Source organism: Callorhinus ursinus, unplaced genomic scaffold (genome assembly GCF_003265705.2).
Source record: "Callorhinus ursinus isolate GAN/ISIS: 27379988/994484 unplaced genomic scaffold, GSC_fseal_2.0 scaffold9, whole genome shotgun sequence".
Lineage (NCBI taxonomy): Eukaryota > Metazoa > Chordata > Mammalia > Carnivora > Otariidae > Callorhinus > Callorhinus ursinus.
This window is the reverse complement of record NW_027397071.1, coordinates 31,698,060-31,722,055: the sequence shown is the minus strand read 5'-3', so window position 1 is coordinate 31,722,055 and position 23,996 is coordinate 31,698,060. Positions and strand designations below refer to the sequence as shown.

Here is a 23,996-nt window from a genome sequence, read left to right as displayed (position 1 = left end):
GAAAAAGATTCTGAATCAATTAGAATATATTACCAAAATAGTTCACGGAAGAGGAGTCCCAGAGGCAAAGAAGAACCACTTTATGGGCATCTTTAGGGTCTGGAGTTGGAGATTACCTCATGGACTCAAAACTACCAGCACCAATTTCAGTAGCAGACTATCTGTTTTCCCTGCTGAAGAATAGCTAGTATTCTAACTGATGTGGAGAACAAAGGCAGAAGGAAATGTAGATAAAATTAAATGTCCTTATAACCTGCAGCCCATTGACAAATACTTATGGCAAGCAGAGTATGACCTTCCTCCAGGAACTCCCAACTGTCTTAACATTAATGCTTTGCTAGAGGGAAAAACAACCTTAGCTTGACAATAGCTAGGTCTCCAGGATCCTATGAGTCTTCTTTAGCATATGAAAATCCCCTTGGATTTTCCCCCAGCTCCATAGTATATAATTAACTGCTCCTCACGGTACCAGGGCAGCCTTTCTGCCCATGGGCCGTGTCCCCATGCTTTAATAAAACCATCTTTATACATCGAAGACATCTCAAGTATTCTTTCTTGGCCGTTGACTCTGAACCCCAACATTTTCATATCACAACCTATGGACCAACAAACAGAAACAAAATTCCAATTATGAGTCTAGATTGAGAGAACTTCTACAGAGAACCATCAACTAATGGGCCACGGAACATAGTTCAAATGTTCCACTTAAATCTCTGTAGAAAATAATTTATAGCCAAGATTACTCTCAGATTTTACTACAACCCAGAGCACCTTATAAATTCTTCCTGTTTTTAAATGGCTACTGAGGGGACGCCTGGGTGGCTCAGTCAGTTAAGCATCTGCCTTTGGCTCAGGTCATGATCCCGGGGTCCTGGGATCGAGCCCCACGTCGGGCTCCTTGCTCAACAGGGAGCCTGCTTCTCCCTCTTCCTCTGCTGCTCCTCCTGCTTATACTTTCTGTCAAATAAATAAATAAATAAATAAAATCCTTAAAAAAAAGAAAGAAAGAAAGAAAAGTAAATGGCTACTGAGGAACATGATAGTAGTGAGAATAAGTCTGAAAATGGTATGAATAAATTGGTACTAGAGGACTAAAATATTTAAATGGAAGACATTTGGAGATCATTTGGAGTATTAAGAGAGATTAGAGAAGTAAGAAAGAACCAGCATGTTAGAGAGTGTTGTGTCTCTAGCTAAGAAGTCCGGACTTTAATGATAAATGAGGGAAATCACGATAGATTTTAGGAAATGACCCTGACAGTAGGACAGATATGGGAAACAAAAAACTGGAGACAAAAATGTCTAGAAATCTATTAATTTTACCTAGCCCTTCTACCAAAAGGTTCCTCCTATCTGAAATCCTGTAATACTTTATCTAGGTCTCTATATAATCTATCTATATATATATATATATTTTTATATATATATAATTTTATCTATATTATATTACATAATCTATATATATATATATTTTATATATATATATATATAATTTTATCTACTAGAAGCATTAGAACTTATTGGTTCACACCACAAACTCTGGGGCCAGGCTCCCTGAGTCCAAATCCCAGTTGCACTAGGTTGTTAGTGCCTATCTATGCCTCAGTTTCCTCGCCTACAAAATGGAGATAAAACATAGAACTTGCTTCAAAGTGTTGTTATGAGGATTAAATCACTCAATATACATACTCAACGCCTGGCACATAGTAAGTAGTATAGCTTTAGTTATTATCATATTTAAGAGTTTTGCGGGCAGGATCTGTGTCAAAATCAACTTTGTCTCTCCAGAAGTATTTAACACAGTAGAAAGTACTGGGTAATTGCTAAGAACAATGAAAAAGAATCTAAAGCAGCCACAGTGGGAATGTGACAGAAAAACTAACAGGATTTAGCAAACCACTGAATACAGACTGGGAAGAAGAAAGATACAGATGACCCTGAGATATCAAACCTGCATGACTGGGAGGATAACAATGGGATTAAAGGAAGGCCAGAAAGGAAGCTATTTCTGAGTGAAAGGGAGGTGTTGAATGTTTGGTTTTAAATATCTTAAGGCTAAAGTGACAATGAGTCACAACAGCTCTGGCAGGATTGAAATTTTGGAGAAGAGCAGAAGTGTAGCCATGTTTTGGAAGTCTGTTACATGAAGGCAAGAGCAGAAGAACCTTAAAGATACTGATTTGTTATGGAGATTTTTCATTAAGACTTCCTTGGCACTGGCGGGGGCGGGGGGGTAGTTCCAAGATGGCGGAATAGTAGGGGGACCCTGAACTTGCCTTGTCCTTTGAATACAACTAGATCAACCTTTAAGTATTTTGAGCAACTAGGATCAGAGGAGTACGGAAACAACCTGCAGAGTTGAAGGCAGAGAATTTGGCAGAGGCAAGTTTCAGAGCCCTGGATTGGGGGAATGGGAAGCAGCCAGCTGGAAGAGGAGGAAGCCCCGTTGGAGGAGCAAAGTCAGGAAGAGGGAGAAAGTTGGAAAGATTGCAGCGGTTTGTAACCTCACAATAAACGGTGATGGGTGGGTCCCTGGGTTGCTCGGGGAGGGACTGCTCCACTTCCTGGAGGGCATTTGGAGGAGCATATTTGTCCTTTCCAGAGACAGAGACCAGCTGGGATGCCTTTGAGTGGAGCTCAGCAGCAGCGTCAGAGGGGCACACATAGGGCAGAAAACCTCTTAACTTTTTGGTGTGAACCACAATAGGCTTAAACCTCTGTGTGGCGCCAACCTCTTAACTTTTTGGTGTGAACCACAATAGGCTTAAACCTCTGTGTGGCGCCAATCAACTCCTTTGCTAGGAGTGACAGAGCGAAGTGCAGACTGGAGCAGATTATGGGTAACATGACCTCTGCTTTTTGCTGTCTGCCACAATAGATTCAAGCCTCTGCAATGGCTTTTCTGGGAGAAGGGAGAGTAGGGGACTGAGTCGAGTGCGGATGGCTGATAACCTGTATCCAGCTTTTCACTGAGCATTACAATAAACTCTAGCCTCTGACTGCCTACTGTGTGACGGCTTTTAAGGAACGGGTCGGTGCTTGACACACCCAGAGCCTCCCCACTGAGCAGGCGCGCACATTACTAGGCCCTTTAAAACTTGGAGTTTTGAACCCCGGCCTCTGGCCAGAGATAAAATACAGGAGATCTGTGGCTCTGGGCGTGCCAACGACCCAGGCACAGACAGATTAGGGCAGGGAACTGACAAGGGCCCAGTCACAGGACATTTTGTAAAAGGGCCAGCTGAGCAGGAGCTGTTGGGAGTTCTGCTCCCCAGAGACAAAAGGGTGAGGTGATGCCATATTCTACTTCTTGCACCATCCCTCCCTCCTCGCACCCACCAGCACAGATTCCAGAGAGAAACACAGCGCCTCTAGTGGAGGCTGGAGTCCCCTACACTAAACCCCTCCCCTCTGACCTGGCAGGCATATCTTTAGGAGAGCAAGTCAGCTTGTGAACCAGCACAGCAGGCCTCTCCCTCAGAAGACCAACACAAACCCCTCCATCTACCAAGTCTACTGATTAAAGAAAGCTGAACAACATCAGCTTCCAGCTTAACTTCACAAACAAATCAAAGCATACCTACTTAAAGGAACAAACACTCCCCACTACAAGCAAGGAGGAACTATGTGGAGGAAGGACCAGTGGGAAAGAACAGCCAAAACACAAAAGCAGAGTGTACACAGCATACACCAGAACCACTCCCTGCACATGTTGTTGGTATTGCTGTTGTTGTTGATATTATTATTGCTGTTTTTGCTGGGGGTTTTTTCTTTTTTCTTTTTTTCTTTCTCTTTCTTTCCTCCTTTCTTTTCTGGACAAAATGACTAGAAGGAGAAATTCACAGCAAAAGAAAGAGCCAGAGGTAGTACTCTGCAATAGATTTAATCAATACAGATATAAGTAAGATGTTGGAACTAGAATTCAAAACGATTATAAAGATACTGGCTGGCCTTGAAAAAAGCATGAAAGACACTAGAGAATCTCTTACTGCAGAAATAAAAGAACTAAAATCTAATCGGGCCAAAATTAAAAATGCTATTACTGACATGCAGTAAAAAAATGGAGGCTCTAACTGCTGGGTAAATGAAGCAAAAGAGAGGGTCAGTGATTTAGAAGACAAAATGATGGAAAGTAAAAAGAGAGAAAAATAACTACTGGATCATGAGGGGAGACTTTGAGAAATCAGTGATACCATAAAGCACAATAATATTCGAATAATAAGGGTGCCAGAAGATGAGGAAAGGGGGGCAGGTTTATTTGAACAAAGTATAGCTGAGAATTTCCCTAATCTGGGGCAGGAAACAAGCATTCAAGTCCAGGAGGCACAGAGAACCCCCATTAAAATCAATAAAAATAGGTCAATACCCCAGTATATAATAGTGAAGCTTGAAAATTTCAGAGATAAAGAGAAAATCCTGAAACCAGCTCGAGACAAAAGGTCCTTAACCTGCAAGGGTAGAAACATAAGGCTGGCAGCAGACCTGTCCACAGAGACTTGGCAGGCCAGAAAGGATGGGTATGATATATTCAAGGCGCTAAATGAGAAAAATATTTAGCCAAGAATGCTTTATCCAGCAAGGCTGTCATTCAGAATGGAAGGAGAGATAAAGAGCTTCCAGGACAAACAGAAAATAAAGAATTTGTGATCACTAAACCAGCCCTGCAAGAAATATTAAAGGGGATCCTTTGATCAAAGAGAGCCCAAAACTAACAAAGACCAGAAAGGAACAGAGACAACCTACAGAAACAGTAACTTTACAGGTAATACAATGGCACCAAATTTATATCTTTCAATAATTCCTCTGAATGGAAATGGACTAAAAGCTCCAACTGAAAGACACAGGATATCAGATTGGATAAAAAAAAAAACAACAACAAGATCCATTGATATGCTGTCTACAAGAGAGTCATTTTGGACCCAAAGACACCCCCAGATCAAAAGTGAGGGGGTGGAGAACCATTTACCATGCTAATGGACATCAAAAGAAAGCTGGGGTAGTAATCCTTATATCAGACAAATTAGATTTTAAACCAAAGACTGTAATAAGAAATGAAGGACACTATATCATAATTAAAGGGTCTATCCAACAAGAAGATCTAACAATTGTAAATATTTATGCCCCTAACTTGGAGCAGCCAATTATATAAACCAACTAAAAACAAAATTAAAGAAACACATTGATAATAATACAATAATAGTAAGGGACTTTAACACCCCACTCACAGCAATGGACAGATCATCTAAGCAGAAGATCAACAAGGAAACAAGGGCTTTGAATGACACACTGAACCAGACAGACTTCACAGATATATTCAGAACATTCCATCCTACAGCAACAGAATGCACATTCTTCTCGAGTAGAGCACTTCTTAAATTTTTCTTTAATTTCCTGGTTGACCCACTTACTCTTTATGCTCTTTAACCTCCATGTATTTGCATTTCTTCCAAAATTTCTCTTGTGATTGAGTTCAAGTTTTAAAGCATCATGGTCTGAGAATATGCAGGGAATAATCCCAATCTTTTGGTACCAGTTGAGACCTGATTTGTGATGTAATACAATTCTCGAGTAGAGCATCCTACTAAAGAATAGATGGGTCAACCAGGAAATTAAGAAAAATTTTAAAAATTCATGGAAGCAAATGAAAATGAAAACACAAAAGTTCAGAACCTTTGGGATGCAGCAAAGGAAGTCCCAGGAAGGAAGTATATAGCAATACAGGCCTTTCTCAAGAAACAAGAAAAATCTCAAATACACAAGGTAAAATTACACCCAATGGAGTTGGAAAAAAGAACAGCAAATAAAGGCTAAACCCAGCAGGAGAAGAGAAATAATAAAGATTAGAGCAGAAATCAATGAAACAGAAACCAAAAGAACAGTAGAACAGATCAACGAAACTGAGCCGGTTCTTTGAAAGAATTAATAAGATCAATAAAACCCTAGCCAGACTTATCAAAAAGAAAAGAGAAAGGACCCAAATTAATAAAATCACAAATGAAAAAGGAGAGATCACAACCAGCACCAAAGAAATACAAACAATTATACAAATATATTATGATCGTCTATATGCGAACAAATTAGGCAATCTGGAAGAAATGGATGCATTCCTAGAAACATATAAACTACCAGAACTGAACCAGGAAGAAATAGAAAAACTGAACAAACCCATAACCACCAAAGAAACTGAAGCAGTAATCAAAAATCCCCCACCAAATAAGAGTCCAGGGCAGATGGCTTCCCAGGGGAATTCTACCAAACATTTAAAGAATTAATACCTATTCTTCTGAAGCTGTTTCAAAAAACAGAAATGGAAGGAAAACTTCCAAACTCATTCTATGTGGCCAGGATTACTTTGATCCCAAAACCAGACAAAGACCCCACCAAAAAGGAGAATTACAGACCAAAATCCCTGATGAACATGGATGCCAAAATTCTCACCAAGATACTAGCCAGTAGGATCCAACAGTACTTTAAAAGGATTATTCACCACGACCAAGTGGGATTTATTCCTGGGCTGCAAGAGTGGTTCAACATCCACAAATCAATCAATGTGATATACTACATTAATAAAAGAAAGGACAAGAACCATATGATCCTCTCAAAAGATGCAGAAAAAGTATCTGACAAAATACAGCATCCTTTCTTGATTAAAACTCTCCACAGTGTAGGGACAGAGGGAACATACATCAATATCATAAAAGCCATATACGAAAAGCCCACAGCGAATATCATTCTTAATGGGAAAAACAGAGAACTATTCCCCTAGGGTCAGGAACACAAAAGGAATGTCCACTTTTACCACTGTTGTTCAACATAGTACTAGAAGTCCTAGCCTCAACAATCAGACAACAAAAAGAATAGCAAAGGCATCCAAATTAGCAAAGAAGTCAAACTCTTACTCTTCACAGACAACATGATGCTCTATGTGGAAAACCCAAAAGACTCCAACCCCAAAATTGATAGAACTCATACAGGAATTCAGCAAAGTCGCAGGATATAAAATCAATGCATAGAAATCAGTTGCATTCCTATACACTAACAATGAAGCAGAAGAAAGAGAAATTAAGGAAATGATCCCATTTACGACTGCACCAAACACCGTAAGATACCTAAGAATAAACCTAACCAAAGACGTAAACGATCAGTACTCTGAAAGCTAAAGAACACTTATGAAAGAAATTGAGGAAGACACAAAGAAATGGAAAAATGGTCCATGCTCATGGAATGGAAGAACAAATATTGTGAAAATGTCTATGCTACCCAGAGCAATCTATACATTCAATGCAATGCATATCAAAATACCATCAACATTTTTCACAGAGCTGAAACAAATAATCCTAAAATTTGTATGGAACTTGAAAAGACCCCAAATAGCCAAAGGAATGTTGAAAAAGAAAAACCAAAGCTGTGGCATCACAATTCTGGACTTCAAGCTCTATTACAAAGCTGTAATCATCAAGACAGTATGGTACTGGCACAAAAACAGACACATAGATCAGTGGAACAGAATAGAGAACACAGAAATGACCCTCTATGGTCAACTAATCTTTGACAAACAGGAAAGAATATCCAATGGAAAAAAGACAGTCTCTTCAACATAGATCAATGGAACAGAATAGACAGCCGAGAAATGGACCCTCAACTCTATGGTCAACTAATCTTCGACAAAGCAGGAAAGAATGTCCAATGGAAAAAAGACAGTCTCTTCAACAAATGGTGTTGGGAAAATTGGACAGCCACACGCAGAAGAATGAAACTAGACCATTGCCTTACACCACACACACAAATAGACTCAAAATGGATGAAAGACCTAAATGTGAGACAGGAACCCATCAAAATCCTAGAGGAGAACACAGGCAGCAACCTCTCTGACCTCAGCCACAGCAAATTCTTCCTAGAAACATCACAAAGGCAAGAGAAGCAAGGGCAAAAATGAACTATTGGGACTTCATCAAGATAAAAAGCTTTTGCACAGCAAAGGAAACAGTCAACAAAACCAAAAGACAAGCGACAGAATGGAAGAAGATATTCGCAAATGACATATCAGATAAAGGGCTAGTATCCAAAATCTATAAAGAACTTATCAAACTCAACACCCACAGAACAAATAATCCAATCAAGAAATGGGCAAAAGATATGAACAGACATTTCTGCAAAGACATCCAATGGATGGAATATTACACAGCCATAAAAAATTAAATTTTGCCATTTGCAATGACGTGGATGGAACTAGAGGGTATTATGCTAAGTGAAATAAGTCAATCAGAGAAAGACAATTATATGATTTCACTCATATGTGGAATTTAAGAAACAAAACAGAGGATCATAGGGGAAGGGAGGGAAAAATAAAATAAGATGAAATCGGAGAGGGAGACAAACCATAAGAGATTCTTAACTATAGGAAAGAAACTGAGGGTTGCTGGAGTGGAGAGGGGTGGGAGGATAGGGTAACTGGGTGATGGGCATTAAGGAGGGCACTTGATGTAATGAGCACCGTGTGTTACGTGAAACTGATGAATCACTGAACTCTACCTCTGAAACTAATAATACACTATATGTTAATTAATTGAATTTAAATAAAACTAAATTAAAAACTACCTTCTTTCCACTGAATTCAAATTAGTTAGGTGTTGGGTTCATATTCATTATCTCATCTAAATCAGCTTAACTGCTATAAATTATAGCCAAATCCAAAAAAACTGCATATAGTAAAAAAAAAAAAAAAATCCATAATTTAACAGATCATTATAGAAATTCAACCATTTTATTGGGCTTCCTATATAACTAAATAGTAAAATGTTGAAAGTAACAGTAATAAGAGGTAATTTAGAACTTACCCTGAATCACAGAAACAGTTCCACAGTCCTTGGCCATGACTCCAGAGTAGGCGATTAAAAACCCGGTTGAAAATCCGATATAAACTTACTTCCTCGACATCAGGTACCTTCCAGATACGTGGAAGAATTGTACGAATACTTGTTTTTACTATGTCCAAAACCTAGTGGAAAAACCAAAGTTATTTCAAAATCTAAGTGTTTAAGTGTGTGTCTAAAATTCAAAGATGAATATATATAATTCAAAGATAAATACATACACACACCTACACACACTCATTCGCTCAATAACAGCACAGAGTAAAAATCTCAGAAATAGGTCCATGCATTTATGACACTCTAGTGTATGACATAGGTGGCAAGTCAGACCATTGGAGTAAGAAAAGATTAAGTTTAAAATTTAAATTTAAGTTAAATCTAAATTAAATCAATAAATGGGGACTGAAAAATAGTAAGTTTTATTAAGAAAGTAAAGTTAAATCCTCACTCACTCAATTAACAAAAATCAACTCTAGAGGGATTGGGGCCTTAAGCTTAAAAAATAAACCATTAAACATCTCAGTGGAAAGTATTGGTGAATATCTTTTAGTCCTTAGGTTAGAAAAAGATTAAGTCATAAAAAAGTATGGACCATAAAATATTAACAGATTGATTATATTAAAATTAAGAACTTCTGGACATCAAAAGATACCTTAAGAAAAATAAAAGATCAAGTTACAAGCTGGGAAAATATATTTAAAACATATACCTACAACAAAAGATTAATATCAGAAATACATAATAATTGCCGAATAAATTGCTAACACAAACACTAATGACTTAGGGGAAAAAATGGACAAAAATACATGATCTGGAATTTCACAAAAGAGAAAATAAATTTGCCCAATATATATAAGACATAAATATTAAAACTATAATAAGATATCACTTCATGCCCATTTAACTGACAAAAATTAAAAGTCTGACAATACTAAATGCTGGAGAGCTAGGGTTATGCAGGGTCTCTTAGACATTATTGGTGGGAGTACCAATTGGTGTAGTCACTCAAAAATAGCTTGGCATTATCTCCTAAAGTTAAAAATTCGTATACCCTATAACCCAGCAATTTTATTCCTAAGAGAAACTCAGGGGTTAAAAACAAGACTCATGTACAAGAATGTTCTAACAGCTGTTCACAATTGCAAACACCTGGGAACGACCTAATTGTCCTTCAGTGGGAGAGTGAACAAATAAACTGGTACACTCATTCCCTTGAACTATTATATAGTAATCAAAATGAATGAAATACAACAATGCACAAAACACAGAGCATCCTAGTAATATAATAGTAAATTTCTTAAAAATGCAAACCTGAGATTATATATAGTATGAAACCTTTTTAATAGAAGTAAAAACAACTAAATTTAAAATACAAATGGGGAAGAAGCATAGACATAATAAGAATTTATAAAGAACAAAAGGAACTAGTGAATCCTGAATTTAAGAAAATGGCTACCTGAGACATTGGGAGGAGGTCCAGGGAGATGGAGGAGAGTCATTTGGTTAGATAATAATAGGTCATTGCCAGGAACATAACTTTTGTTTTGGATGTTGGGGTCACAAATGGTAAAATTAACTTTAAAAACACTAAATAAAAGCAGGCCAAAGACTTACCAATAATGAGAGATTATCATGAAATAAGGACTATGATTAATCTAATTCTGAACAACTGAAATCCTAGAGGTTCTAAAAAAACTGTAAACACAAAAAGTGGCTTTGTCCAATTCACATGTATTTAATATTTATGCAATGCAGGTATTTCCAATGAAAACTCTTAAAAAAGGTAAGCACCAACAAATATAGTTATTCAAATTTCAGTTCACCAAAGTAGATTTTTACCTTTTTTTTTTTTTAAGTAATCTCTACATCCAACATGGGGCTCGAACTCACAACCCTGACAGTTGTATGCTCTACCGAGGTTTTTGCTTTTTATTTTATGTACCTAATTGAAGGAACTGCCTATAAATATGTGAGTGAGTGATGAGAGAAAGAAGCTTGCAAATATAAAGGCTGAAGGAAGACAGATTTCTCTCAATTGGGACAAATGTATAGAGAATTGGAAGCAGATAAAAGAAGAATTTAATTTGTCTCTATTTAACAGCCATATTTTAAAAAGTGATACTAGTTATTTCTGATAAGGCAAATGTAGAATAAACATCCGTTTAAAATCAGTTCAGTAAATAATTTTCAAAATATCATTTTATTTAGAGAAGAATGTCAACTCCAGCTTCTCATGAGAAATGGTGTGAGCAGCCTCAGGCCTTCCCTTCCTGTTCCCGCTTCCTTCACCATGAAGTGGGAACAGTACTGTAACCCCCACAGCAGGTCAGGGGCATGTCAGATGAGGGGGCAGAGAAGGAGAGAGAATGCAATCTGCAATAAAGCTGCTTGGGAAAAAAATTGTCCTGGAAGAGCTTGTTACTACAGATAAATTCTTCAACAGTAAGAAGGATTTTTTTTTTAAACTTTAATATGAATTATTCACAATAATACTGATATGCCTCTTGGGCCTGAATGCATACCTTTTATTTTTCACAATTTTCATTTAATCTATTAGTTTAATCTATTAGTTTCTTTTGAATACATTTTATGGTAAAATGTATATGATACATAAGAACCAAAGAGAAGGGCAACTAATGTGTTATTGCCTGCCTGCTCTATACTAAGCACTATACCAGGTACTTTACTTAGTGGAGACTCTCTTGGCCACTACTCTGTACATGTTTTATTCTTAGTTTAGAGGGAATTTTAAAACCATGTTGATGTAATATTCTAGCCCACCCACACATGACAAAAGCAACTTCTGAAAGCAGCCAGGGAGTTAGGGGTGGAGAATGCTTCTGCTCTACTCCTGATATTTCCTCCAACATGGAGAGATAATAAAATATTCTAGGACTCTTGGAACACAAGCATCTCTGCCTGAGTGATCTTCCAGAATTGTGAGACTAGCATGGTCTAGGCAACCCAGGAACCTGCCCCTTCTCTTCCTGAACAGCTCATGGGGAACATACATTCTCCTTTGCTTCTCTTTGCCTTCAATTTTAAAGGAGGCAAGCTCCCTGGTCCTGGGGAAAGGAATGGGTTAGAGAGACCTATAATTTGGAGGGCATGAGGGCATGCAAACCAAGGGTACTAGAACCTGACTCCCTCGTTTCCCCTCTGAGCATTCACATACACTCCTTCCTCTGCTTGGGAGTGTCTTCCCTTATCTATTCACCTGGCGAACCTATACAGGGAGAACTTTCCCTGCCACTGACCCATGATCCCTTCAGCCCCCGTTCCTCCCTATTAATAATTAGCTTGCTTTATTTTAATTTCCTATTTAATATTAGACTGTTATCCACATAAAGAGAGGTATTATGCCCATCTTGGTAAAAAACTTATCATGTCCCCAAGGCTCAGCAGGTGTTTATTTTAGTGAAACTGTTCCTTGCAGCAAAGTGAAAACTATGCATCCAAGGTAAAAATCAGAGCTAACATTTACTGAGGGCTTACTACGGACCTCACTATGGACCAAGGACTGTTCTAAACACTTTTACATATAGCAATTCATGTAATCCTCAGAACAAAAACATAAGGTAGATACAAATTGGTCCACAGTTCCCTTTCAAAAGATCTTGAGGCTAGATTCCATAATCATACACATTACTATTTCTGCAAGAAAATATGTGAATATGAAAACCAAGAGACAAGACAAAAATAACATATAACTTCCTGTCAGGTCATTGTCACCAAATGAATTCAGGTAAGTTAGATTGTGTTGCCTAGTGGTTATGAAAATTTTTTGGTTTTGAGGACATTTTTGGATCTCATTTTATGGATGAGAAAGCTCAGGTATGGAGCAGATAAGTAACTTTGCCAAGATTACACAGCTGGTAAATGGACAGCTGTGTAGACCTCTCTGCTCCTAAGCACTACCCAACACTGCCTCACAATTCATTTGATCTATTCAGGTGTCAACAGCAAACCCTAGAAAAGAATCAAATTGTCACTTCTTAGATTCAGATTCGCCTCTAGTCAAGTAATACTTGGGAAAATGGGTGGGGTCACCAGGCACCCCCTCCATCAGGGCCAGGGCAAAGGGTCTAATCTGCTTGAAAGGCTATACAGATGGGGGGACACTGACTGCACCTTTAGCAAAACATCCACTGAATAATTTTAGTAAGGCAGAGAGCAGACAGGCAAGAAATCAGACTGGAAAGAGGTGAATTAATGCTCGTTCATTTGTAATGCTATTTTGGGTATCTGGGTGCTTTGGGGTTAGAACAAAATGGATGGAAGATGACTAATTTGTGAAACACAAAAACAAATGGTCAGCAAGGTGCCCTTTGTGTTTATCTGCGGACTCAAATGAGGCTAAGTTATAGAACACAGGTATCCATTTCCTGACATTGCGACTTTTAAAAGCATCCTGATCCAACATTAAGCTCTCCAAGGGAAAAAAATAAATGGGAGATTCAGTCAATGAAAACATGAATAAAATGAAAAGATTTGTCTTTTCTATATGAAATAGAGCACATTTGAAGGCATAAAGTACACAAATTCATATTTTGCAAGAACATACAGATGTTGAATGACAAACTGCTCCATATGGCTGAACAGTTGGTTCTAAATTAAAATAATGGCATGAGGTGAGGGAGGTTTAGAAATAACATTGAAATCACTGCATGTACTAATGATGTGTGCAGCAGCCCTGGCTACAGGGTACAGGCGTTTTTGCTGATGCAGAATGAACACTCTGTACACATCTACGTCAGCCCAAATGAAAAAGAGATGGAAAATAATAACATCAAAATGCATGCAGAAGCAACTACAGGAGGTATTAAAAAGAAATGGCTATTTAGAGAAGAAACACTTGATCAACAAAGATCTCTTAGAACCCCCAAATAAATGCAAATATAGTAGAAGATTAATATCACTGTGTATTTCTCTTCATCCTCCAATCTTAGTTTATGCCTAGATGTCACATCAGAGAATAAGCTTCTCAGCAAATTCGGCATTCTTCACGGTCCACCAACACTGCAGTGTTTTCATACTTCACATCTATTCCTTATAAATTATATAAAGCGGCTGCATTCTTGGCAGAAAGCTAAATTATGCAAGTGTAGAGTTACCACAACATGATATTAAATAAGATTAGCTGTTTCCATTTTCACCTGGTGAGGATTCTTTTCAGTATTTAATTCCCTCATCCTTGACCTTTAAAGTTTACATCCATTAAGGAAAATTTGAAATAGGGCATGTGAAAGAGTTTGTGTGTGTGGGTTCTAATCTTAGAGTTTTATAACATTTTAATGAGCAACCAGCACATGCTTTGATCCTGGAACAGAAAAAGGGAGATACATATTTCAACAATGGTCTATAAATGGAATTAAGAGATTTCAATGAGAGTTTTAGGCATTCCGCACCTAGAATAGTGCTTGAGACATGGTAGTCCTCCAATTAATATTGTTGAATGCAAGTTAGAATGAGCAAATAACTAAATGAATGAATGAACAACTCCCAAAATCTCCAATGTGCTTAGCATAGTTCTTGCACAAAATGGCAACCAATAAATGTTTGTCAAGTTAAATTGTATCACATACAGCCTTTGTGGCATGCCATTTGACTCACTCTGCTTTCAAGAGTGCAGTTAACTAACTGACAGCCTCCTCATTCAGGATCCACTGCAACATTCAAGCTTACGCTCTCCTCTGCTCCCAACCAAAGGATTGAGCATGGATGGCAGACCAGAGAGGGCTTCTTTCCACCTAGCATGATCCCTCTAACAGGCAACCTTTGATCTGGTGCCCCATCAGCCCTACGAGGCGGCTCTCTCAGAACTTCACTAGTCTGACCTTCCTCCCCAACCCTCCTGCCCTCCCTTCACCACTGTCAGACCCAAAGTGCAGTCTGAAGGCTCTTCCTATCCTCTTGAACTCTCCCTCTCTCTTTTATCTTTCTTGGGTGTTTTCTTTTATAAATCTCTTTCACTTCTAATTCTATCTTACGTCTGCTCACCAGGAGACTAAACTGACACAGCCTTCCAATGATTACTATCATCCCAGCCAAAAGAAGGATAGATCTGACTAATCCACATCTAGATTAGACTAACTAATTAGTAAATTAGTTAGGTCTTTGGCCTTCTAAATAGGTAACTTTTTATAATATCTAATTCTACATTCCACAGCTGACCCACATTCTAGGTTTCTTTCTGTTTTCTTGGATGCTGTTTTGGCTTTATAATAAGCAATAGCACAGAGATAGTCAAATAAATGGTTAATATATTACAACCCAACAAACAATTTTTTACACCTCATTTCTACATATTCTACATAAAATAATTCTACATATGAAGAATTCTTAGTACAGTATCCTCCCCTTCTCTGCGGATTCACTTTCTACGGTTTCAGTTACCCGAGGTCAACCACTGTCCAGAAGTAAATGATCCTCCTGACCTATTGTCAGATCAACAGTCACCTCCTAATACTGCATCCTTCGCTTCACTTCATCTCATCACGTGGGCATTTAATCATCTCACATCATCACACGAAGAAGAAGGGTGAGTACAGTACAAGATGATATTTTGAGAGAGACCCATATTTTCATAACTTTTATTACCACATATTGTTATAATTGTTCTATTTCATTATCAGTTATTGTTGTTAATCTCTTACTGTGCCTAATTTATAAATTCAGCTTTACCTAGCCTTAGTAGGAAAGAAATCCTGCATTTCGTACCTTCCAGGGCAAGAGTACCCTCCCATATGATGTGTCACTTCTTCACAAGAACACTCCAATACTTAATGTTACAAATCTCAAAGAAGTTCTGAGAAGTTACCTGCCCCAAGTAAAGGGCAGAGGCAGTAGTGAACTCAAATCCATGCGACTACAAGTCTAGTACCTCTTTGCACTATTTAATATTTTTTTGCACTATTTAATATTAACATATAAACATATATATAGCTTTTAAAAAGTTTTTTCAATGCACTTTTCAACTCATTATTATATTGGCTCTCATGTTGCAAGAAAAAATATTTCAGTCAGTCATTCTCTGATCCCACTTTACCTCTGATTTTATCTGAAATAAACAAGACTGGGAAGAGGTAGAGAAAAAAATATTTATATATATTATGACATAATATATATACACACACAGAAATCAGACAAACATATTTAACTTTGTCTCAATGATTATTTTCACAATATATCTCTATACTTATCCTATCTGGGCTAAATTTTAAGTATTTCACTTAATTCATTCTAGTGCTACTGATTAAACGAACAAAATGTGAAAAAAAAAAAACAAACAAAAAAACTCCCAATTAAAAACTCTTTGTTTATGTCAGAGCTCAAGACCTCTACTACTGGCTGGCCTGATGATTTGCATTCATGATGTGTGTATTTGTTATGCTTCTTTTTGTGAGCATGGGTGAAAGAACCTATAAACTTGGCAGTGTTAATTTTACATAACGGGAAAGTTTTCCAGAAATTAATTTCCTTATTATTCAGATAATTACTCATGGGTGAGAGCTCTTCACTGACCTTTGCTTAAAAGGGGAGGAATGCCATCGCACAATGAATGCTGCTGAAAGCTGCCTTCTGTTCCTGTTCCTAGGAGCATCCCACCTTCTACCATGTATCTGAGAAATTAGAGTCTGTTTTGGAAGATGGTCTTAAAGAACAAAATGGTTGAGGGAAGAAAAGGAAATGCAGTGATCATAACCACAGCAAGAAAATCGCCACAAATAAGTTGCAAGTGTGTAAATTCTGGGCTTTCCCTTTCTCATCGTAGCCCAGCCTACCATCCCTGAGTCAGCTTTTAGGGCCTCGGGGAAAGTGCGCAACTTGGCAGGATAAACTTGCTCTAGTTAAGATCAGCCCTTACTGCTTAGAGAGTCAAAATTCAAGCTACAAATATTTCTGCCAAAAACCAAACTGTCTATTAAATTACCTATGTAGAAGTTTTACTTAATTGCGTGGGTAGTCTAAACTATGGGAACTTAACAAGCTTTGTATCGAAGATGGGATGTCTTACTACTAATTTTTACAAAGACAGAGGATATATAGTACTTTTGGTTTATGCCAAAATGGAAGAAGCAACAAAAGGGCTAAAAGAAAAGGTAACTAGGTATATGAGTTGTACTAAACACCATGCCCCCTCACACTGGTGCTTCTATTCCTATAACGTAACAGTGTAGGATAAACATGGAGATGTGGAGGAAAGGATTACACAAACATAACTCACTCCAAATATTCTTAGAGTAAATCAGTAGAGGAGAAATAGATACTGGCAAAAGTACTTGCAAGTAAATTTATAAGCAATTGTTTAATTTTACCCAAAATTTATAAACCAAATTGAAGCATAACAAGCCTAAAACATGAAACAGTTTCTTCCAATTCACAAATATAACTATGCACACACATCATCTGATCATCCCATACAGTGTTCATCAGACCTTCTCAAACCGCATGTAAAAAACCAGAATGACAGTGTCTTAATTTGTTGTTGCTGTTCAAATAAACACACATCACTAGTGAAGAAAAATGGAAGCAGAAAGAAGCTGGCCTGCCATTGACAAGAGTTCATAAAAGAGTCTAGAATTGAATCAACTTAATAAATGTTTATAGAAATCCTCTTACAGGTGACTACAAAGTAAGACAAGCCCCTGGTTTTAGAGAAGTGGAAAAAAATTAGTACAAAAACCTCTCAAGGCAGATCATAAGTACAAATAAGTACAAAATACCATGAGGATTTAGAATAAGGAAAGTTAACATCTGATTGGAGGGGCGGGGAGTCCAGACAGGCTTCACAGGAATGCCTGTGTCTCCCTGTCATTCTGCCATTTTTAAAAAGATTATTTTAACATGAAAGAAATATAGAGAAATATACAAAAACAAAAAGAAAAATGACACCAAATGTCACCACTTTCATTTCCCTGGCTCAGTAAGTCTACCTACCCTATAGAAAAACAACATCTTAACAACTTGGTACCTAATTTGCAAAAATTAAAAAAAAAATTTTTTTGAATAGTACATACACATAAGTCATTTTTAATTTTTTAATAGTATTTTAATAAGTAGTATTTAATAAAATAGTATTTTAATAAAATAGTATATACACATAAGTCATTTAAAAAAATAGGACAACACATATTATTGTACGACATGACATGTTTGTTTAATTTACTATCTTGATCTCCTTTTTGGCTGGCATATAGAAGGGATAAAGTTGACAGAGGCATTGCTTCTTCGATGCCTTCAATGCCCATGGCAATGATGACCTTACTGGACATTCTTGCAAACCCTCTAATGAAGTTTTCCAGCGAGAAGATAAATGAGAAAGTTCTTACCTAAGAACATATTTAGAAGGCCATGGTCTGCCTAGCTCCACACTGTCAACTACAGTAGCCACTAGACATATTTGGCTTTTTAAATTTAAATTAATGAAAATTAAAAGTTTAGTTCCTCAGTCACAATAGCCACATTTCAAATGCTCACTCAGTGGCCACATGTGTCTAGTGACCACTGTATTGGACATCATAAATAAAGAATATGGCCATCTTTGTAGAGAGTTCTATCAGACCACATTCATAGCCAATCAATCTTTTTATTTCAGCTGGCTAGAGAATGGAAGTTAGTGACAAAGACTACATGGGTGACTAATGGAGAAGGAAAATGAAGGCCACCCAAATCTGGAAGGCTCCCGCTGTACTAAGGTGATCCACACATAGTTGGCACTTATCACTCTGAACCCAGAATGCTTTTGGATATTTGAAAAGGGACACCTGAGAGCTGATGTGCTCATGGCCTCCTGGTGATGGCTTACTGATTGTATCCTTCACTCACGATTAGTGAAGTTTGGCTAATTTTACTAATGTATGCTTGTTTCATATGTTACAAGTCATAATCCTGTGCTATCTCTCAGGTTAAGATCTATGATTCCAGCATAGTATTCAATTTAATGCAACTGAATAATGTGGATGCACTATAATTTATTTAATCATCAATCTATTGATAAGGCATTTAGGCTGCTTCAGATGTTTTGCTTTCACAAATACCACTGCAGTGAATGCTCATGTATGTCAATCTATCATATACTCAGACAGTTGTTCTGTAGGATAGAATGCTGAAAGTAATTTTGCTGAGTCATAAGGTTATGAACATTTGTCATGTTAATAGATACTGCAAATCACTGTTCTAAAGAGTTGTACCAATGTATTCTCCCTCTAACAGTATAGCAAAGGCTCTTTTATCCATACTATTTCCATCACTGATATTATCTCTTATTAATTTTTGCCAATATGACGGTTTTTACTTGCTTTTCTTTCATCACTAGTGAGGCCAGGATCTATTTACATGTTAATTGGCTATTTGAAGATCCATAAATTGTCTTTTCATGGCCCTTTTATGTACTTTGCCATTTTATTTATTAATATTTATAGGATAGTTTGTCTTTTGCTGGTTGATTTGTAGGAGGTTTTGGTTTATTGGTGTTACTTTGTGTTTTATGTGTGGCAAATATCTATCTTCCTCAATACCCCTTCCCCCATTCTCTTCACAGCTGTTGCTTTTTAATTTGTTTTAAAGTTTTCATGTAATCAAATCTGTCAATATTTTCTTTTAAGTCTTCTGGGTTTGAGGTCTTTCTTAAGAAGTGGTTTCCCCCATTCTAAGATTACAAACATATCCTTTCCTTTTAAACTTTTAATATTTTCTTTTTTTACATATAAAGCTATAATCCACCTGGAATTTATTTTTGCATATAGCGAGAGATAAAACTCCAACTTGATTTTCTTACAAATAGGTAGCCAATTGCTTTAGTATCATTTAGGGGGAAAATTATCTTTTTCTCCACTGCTTTAAAATGTCACATTTATCATGTATTAATGTCTTATAAACACTTTAATCTGTTTCTGGACTATTTTATTTTAATTAGCAACTTACCTACAGTCTTCCACCTTCTAGATTACAAAAAGTACATGGACTTGAGGAAATTTAGGGTTCCAATTCTAATAAGAAGTCCTTATTTTAATCAATCAAGGCCACAGTCAGTGACTTGGCAAACATGTATTCAGGACTTATAGTATGTTTTCAGTCTACCTCTGTCCCAGCTTTGCTATACCCTCCTCGATGGCAGCCTGGTGTTTGGCACGTGGCAGAGCACCAAGTAATTATTTGTTGAATGTGTTAATGCGAAATTGTGAGTTCACTTCACTCAGATAAAAGTATATACTTTAAAAGTCATCATTTGATCAGTGTCAACTTTCAGCTTATTAGCAATAAATCTTAGAAGAGGAAATGATAGCTTGCATTCCTGAAGGAATACAACTTCATTAAAGCTACTAAAATAATATACCTCCTCCAAAATGATGTTGCAATGCACTTGATGGGCTGCTCAGGCTGCTGGCCACCCCCCTCTCCTGTCCAAGATGACTATCACATACATTTTACTGTCTCCTTCAATCCCTAAAAGCCCCTCCCCATCAGAAGAAGACCTTTACACCTTCCCTCCACGATGCCAGACCCTGCCTTCCCTCCTGCTAGAACAAATGCTCCTGGTTAGGACAAACCGTCCCAGCTTACTTACACAAGGATTTTCTATCACCTCTCTTTCCTGTGCCAATCCTGTCTTCTAGATCATTTTCATCAGCACACAAACAACTGCAAATATCTTCATCTTAAAAACAAAACAAAACAAACAAAACCTTGTCATTAACCCACATCACTCTCAGCTACCGTATTTTCCCTTTCCTCTACAGCAAAACTTGAAAAAGCGCCTGTGCTGGCTGGGCTTTTTTTCTCTGGGCCTTTCATCCTTTGGAACTAACTCCACTCAAGTTTTACTCCCTGCCATTCCCCAGAATGTTATGATTAGGTAACAACTAACTTCCACATTGCCAAAAACAGCAGTCAGGTCTTCCTGCTCATCATACAGCTCCTAGCAGCCACAACCGACTCCACTGATCACTCTGTCCTTAAAATAATTTCCTAATTTGGCTTCAGAGACACCCAGTTCTCATGGTTTTTCATGCCTCACTGGCTGCTCCTTCTCAATCCCCTTAAATTAACTGCCTTCCCCCAACACACACACACACACACACACACACACACACACACACACACACCCATCTCTGGTTTCTACATGTAGAAGTGACGCAGGTCTCAGTTCCTGAAGTTCTTCTCTTTTCTGACCACACTCACTCCCGAGGTAATCATCCAGTCCCACCAGTTTAAATATCCTGGTTGACTCTTAAATTTTCTATCTCCATACACAACCTTAGCTCTGAACTGAAAAACTCATATATACAACTACATACTCAATACCTTCAATTGGATGTCTAATCAATATATCAGCCTTAACAAGTCCAAAACCAAAATCAAAGTAAAATGAAACAATAGTAATAATGGCTGGAAACCCCTGCTTTTCCCCAGTCTCTGCCCATTCAGTTACCACCCTAGCTAAGCAACCATTAGCTCTTGCCTCCATCACTCTAAAAACCTCCTAGTTGCTCTCTACTTCTATTCTGCTACATTCCCTCTCCCCCAGTTCTATTCTCTAAGCTCTCGTGATCCTTTAAATTGTAAACCAGACCACATAACTCTTCTGCTCAAAATTTTCCAGCAACTTCCCATCACTTGGAATAAAACCCATGGTGTTTATAGAGCCTCTGAAGCTGTGATCTGACCCCTGCCCATGTACCCCACTTCAGTGTTCACCACTTCATTCTTCAACGCCAAAGGCCAACTATCCCATACATGAGGGAATGAAATGCTTTCTGTGCCTTGTGCACGCATCAAGCTGACTTGTGACTCAGGGCCTCGGTAACTGCTCTCCCCACCTCCTGATACATCGTACTTGCAGGGATCTGCACAGCACTATTCCCTTTAAGTCTCTGCTCTAAGGTTACCATCTCCCTATTTTTCACCCTCATTTATTTTTCTTCCTGGTATTTAAAACTACCCTACATTCTAGTACATATTGTTTATTATCAAACACCGTAACTAAAACATAAGCTCTATGAGACGATGGGGCTTTTCTTAAATTCATTTTTTTAATCTCAGAACCTAGAACAGTACCTGAAACATAGTAGCTGTGTAATAAATATTTGGTAAAGAAACAAGTAAACAAATAAACATGAACATAGTTTGATTATGAATATGGCTTAATGATCTTAATACATAACCCCAAAGGGCAAACCTATTTGTTGGCATTACTCACTTTCCGTTGTTTTACAGAGTCCAATTTTATGAGCCAATATGAAGCCACTTTTGTTTTATGATACTTCCAGTTATCAATGATCTGTTTGGGGGGAGAAACATTAAGAAATTTAATCTAAAATTTTCCTCAAAAGTAACAAAGAGCAAATGAATGGGTTGAAACCAATTTTATTAATTTGTGAAACAGAAGCACTGTAATACCACTTGCAATAAAGAATGTCTACTTTCATAAAGACATGTGCAAAGATTTCTAAGTTAAAGTAAAGAAGCCATCAGAATCCAAAGTTTTCTCTTCTTGATATAAAAAGCACACAGTCTCTAATAAATGGAAGTCAAATGTCTTCAGGTACCTAGGATTTGGGAAGTAGCCCAAAACACAGATTTTCCATTTTAATTCCAAGGGCTATATTTACCACATCACCCTATATAATAACAGAATATTGAACAATACATTAGAAGATAGCCTATATGTAATCAGGGTTCTATTATGCCTTTGTTTTGTTTTTATTGGGTTTTTATTGTTACAAATCTGCAAAATTTCCAAATATATATTCCAGTAATATATACTGTAGCAAACAAATTAAAATATTTGCTGCATATAGTAAACAACCTAATGTCTTATATAATTATCCATTATATTTTACTAATTATATAAGCCGATTCTTTATAAAACAATCACATCAGCCACAAATATTAGTTCTACTTTCTGATTATCTAATTTTTCTCCTACCTGATTCAAAAGGTTGGTATATAACCAATATCTCTAAGAAATATACGGAAAATGGTACAAATTTTTGTCTTTACCTAGAAAATAACTTGATTGAATAAAATAACATGTAAATAAAAACACATCTACATAATGCTTTACAACTAATGTTAATTTTTCCTCCTTTCTCCTTGATGTAACAAATATCAGCTCGTTTGTAAGTAAGATACCATTTTCACTTTTTAAAATATTCATATAACAAAATAATGTAAAATATTTGGGGATTTTGCTCATAACTATGTCATTACAAAATAGAAATTGCCACTATTAATTTTTTAAATTAAGAAAGTTAAATTTTTGTTATTATTTGTTGTAGGACTTTTTGGTTTATTTGTTTTGTTTCAGAAGGACCGCTGCTTCAGACAGGTCTAAAGTAATGATAAAATGTGAAACATGCCAAGTGCATCATTCTGGTTCTTATCCTACAACTGGCCACTAGATGGTGCCTTCTCCTCTGGAACAACAACGGCAACAACAAAAACAAACCAAAACAAACCAAAAAAAAACCCACAACTAAAAACCAAAACCAAAACCCCAAACAAAACTAAACAAAACAGGGAAACCAGAAAACAATCTTCTGTTACTGAGGGATTACCTAGGAATGTCAATTTGAAACATGTTTAAATAAAATCAATCTCTGAAGGAATGCTCTTTCACCAGAAATATCTGAATAACTTGGAACTTCTTTCTAAAATAGGAGTAAGTCATTGACTTTAATGTGAATTTTCAGGACTGTGTCATTTTAGAATGTTCCACTGGGTGGTGCAAATGTGTTTATAAGAAGAAAAACACCCCCAACATAAGCCATTTCACAATTTGACAAAAACCATTCAAGGTATCACATTCAAATATTCTTGACATTTCATACCCAGGGCCCTATTTTTTTTTTCATTACAACTCAAACCATGTTAGATCCTTCTAAATCTTTACAGAAGGAGGTTTAACTTTGAGATTTCTTTCATCATTAAGAACAGTAATTATTCTCACTTGAAGCAATTGCATCATTAAAATAAGACTAGACACGAAAAGATACTTTGCATTACTGATTACGTGATCTCACTGCTCATGAATCATAATAATTAATATAACCCCTGTATTTTCTTGAAGTTGAAGGTTGAAAAGGAGGTTGAAAAGAACATCAGTTAAGTTTACCATGT

At 37.0% G+C, this 23,996-nt stretch overlaps 1 protein-coding gene across 10 annotated transcripts in view; it reads right to left on the bottom strand.

Moving 5' to 3' along the window:
• The window catches only part of TTLL7 (tubulin tyrosine ligase like 7), a 159,988-nt gene that overhangs the window by 20,720 nt on the left and 115,272 nt on the right, over positions 1–23,996 (bottom strand). For 9 of the 10 annotated variants that reach the window (XR_003208353.2, XM_073896426.1, XM_073896427.1 and 6 more), the window contains 2 exons: positions 22,075–22,155; positions 8,838–8,998 (listed from right to left, as the gene is read on the bottom strand). Coding sequence is in view for 9 of the 10 variants with exons in the window: in XM_073896426.1 (XP_073752527.1) it covers positions 8,838–8,998; positions 22,075–22,155 (242 nt within the window). In the remaining variant the exon portion in view is untranslated. Of the gene's footprint in view, positions 1–8,837; positions 8,999–20,442; positions 20,533–22,074; positions 22,156–23,996 lie in introns of those variants that run through there. The other variant, XM_073896430.1, reaches the window with a different exon arrangement.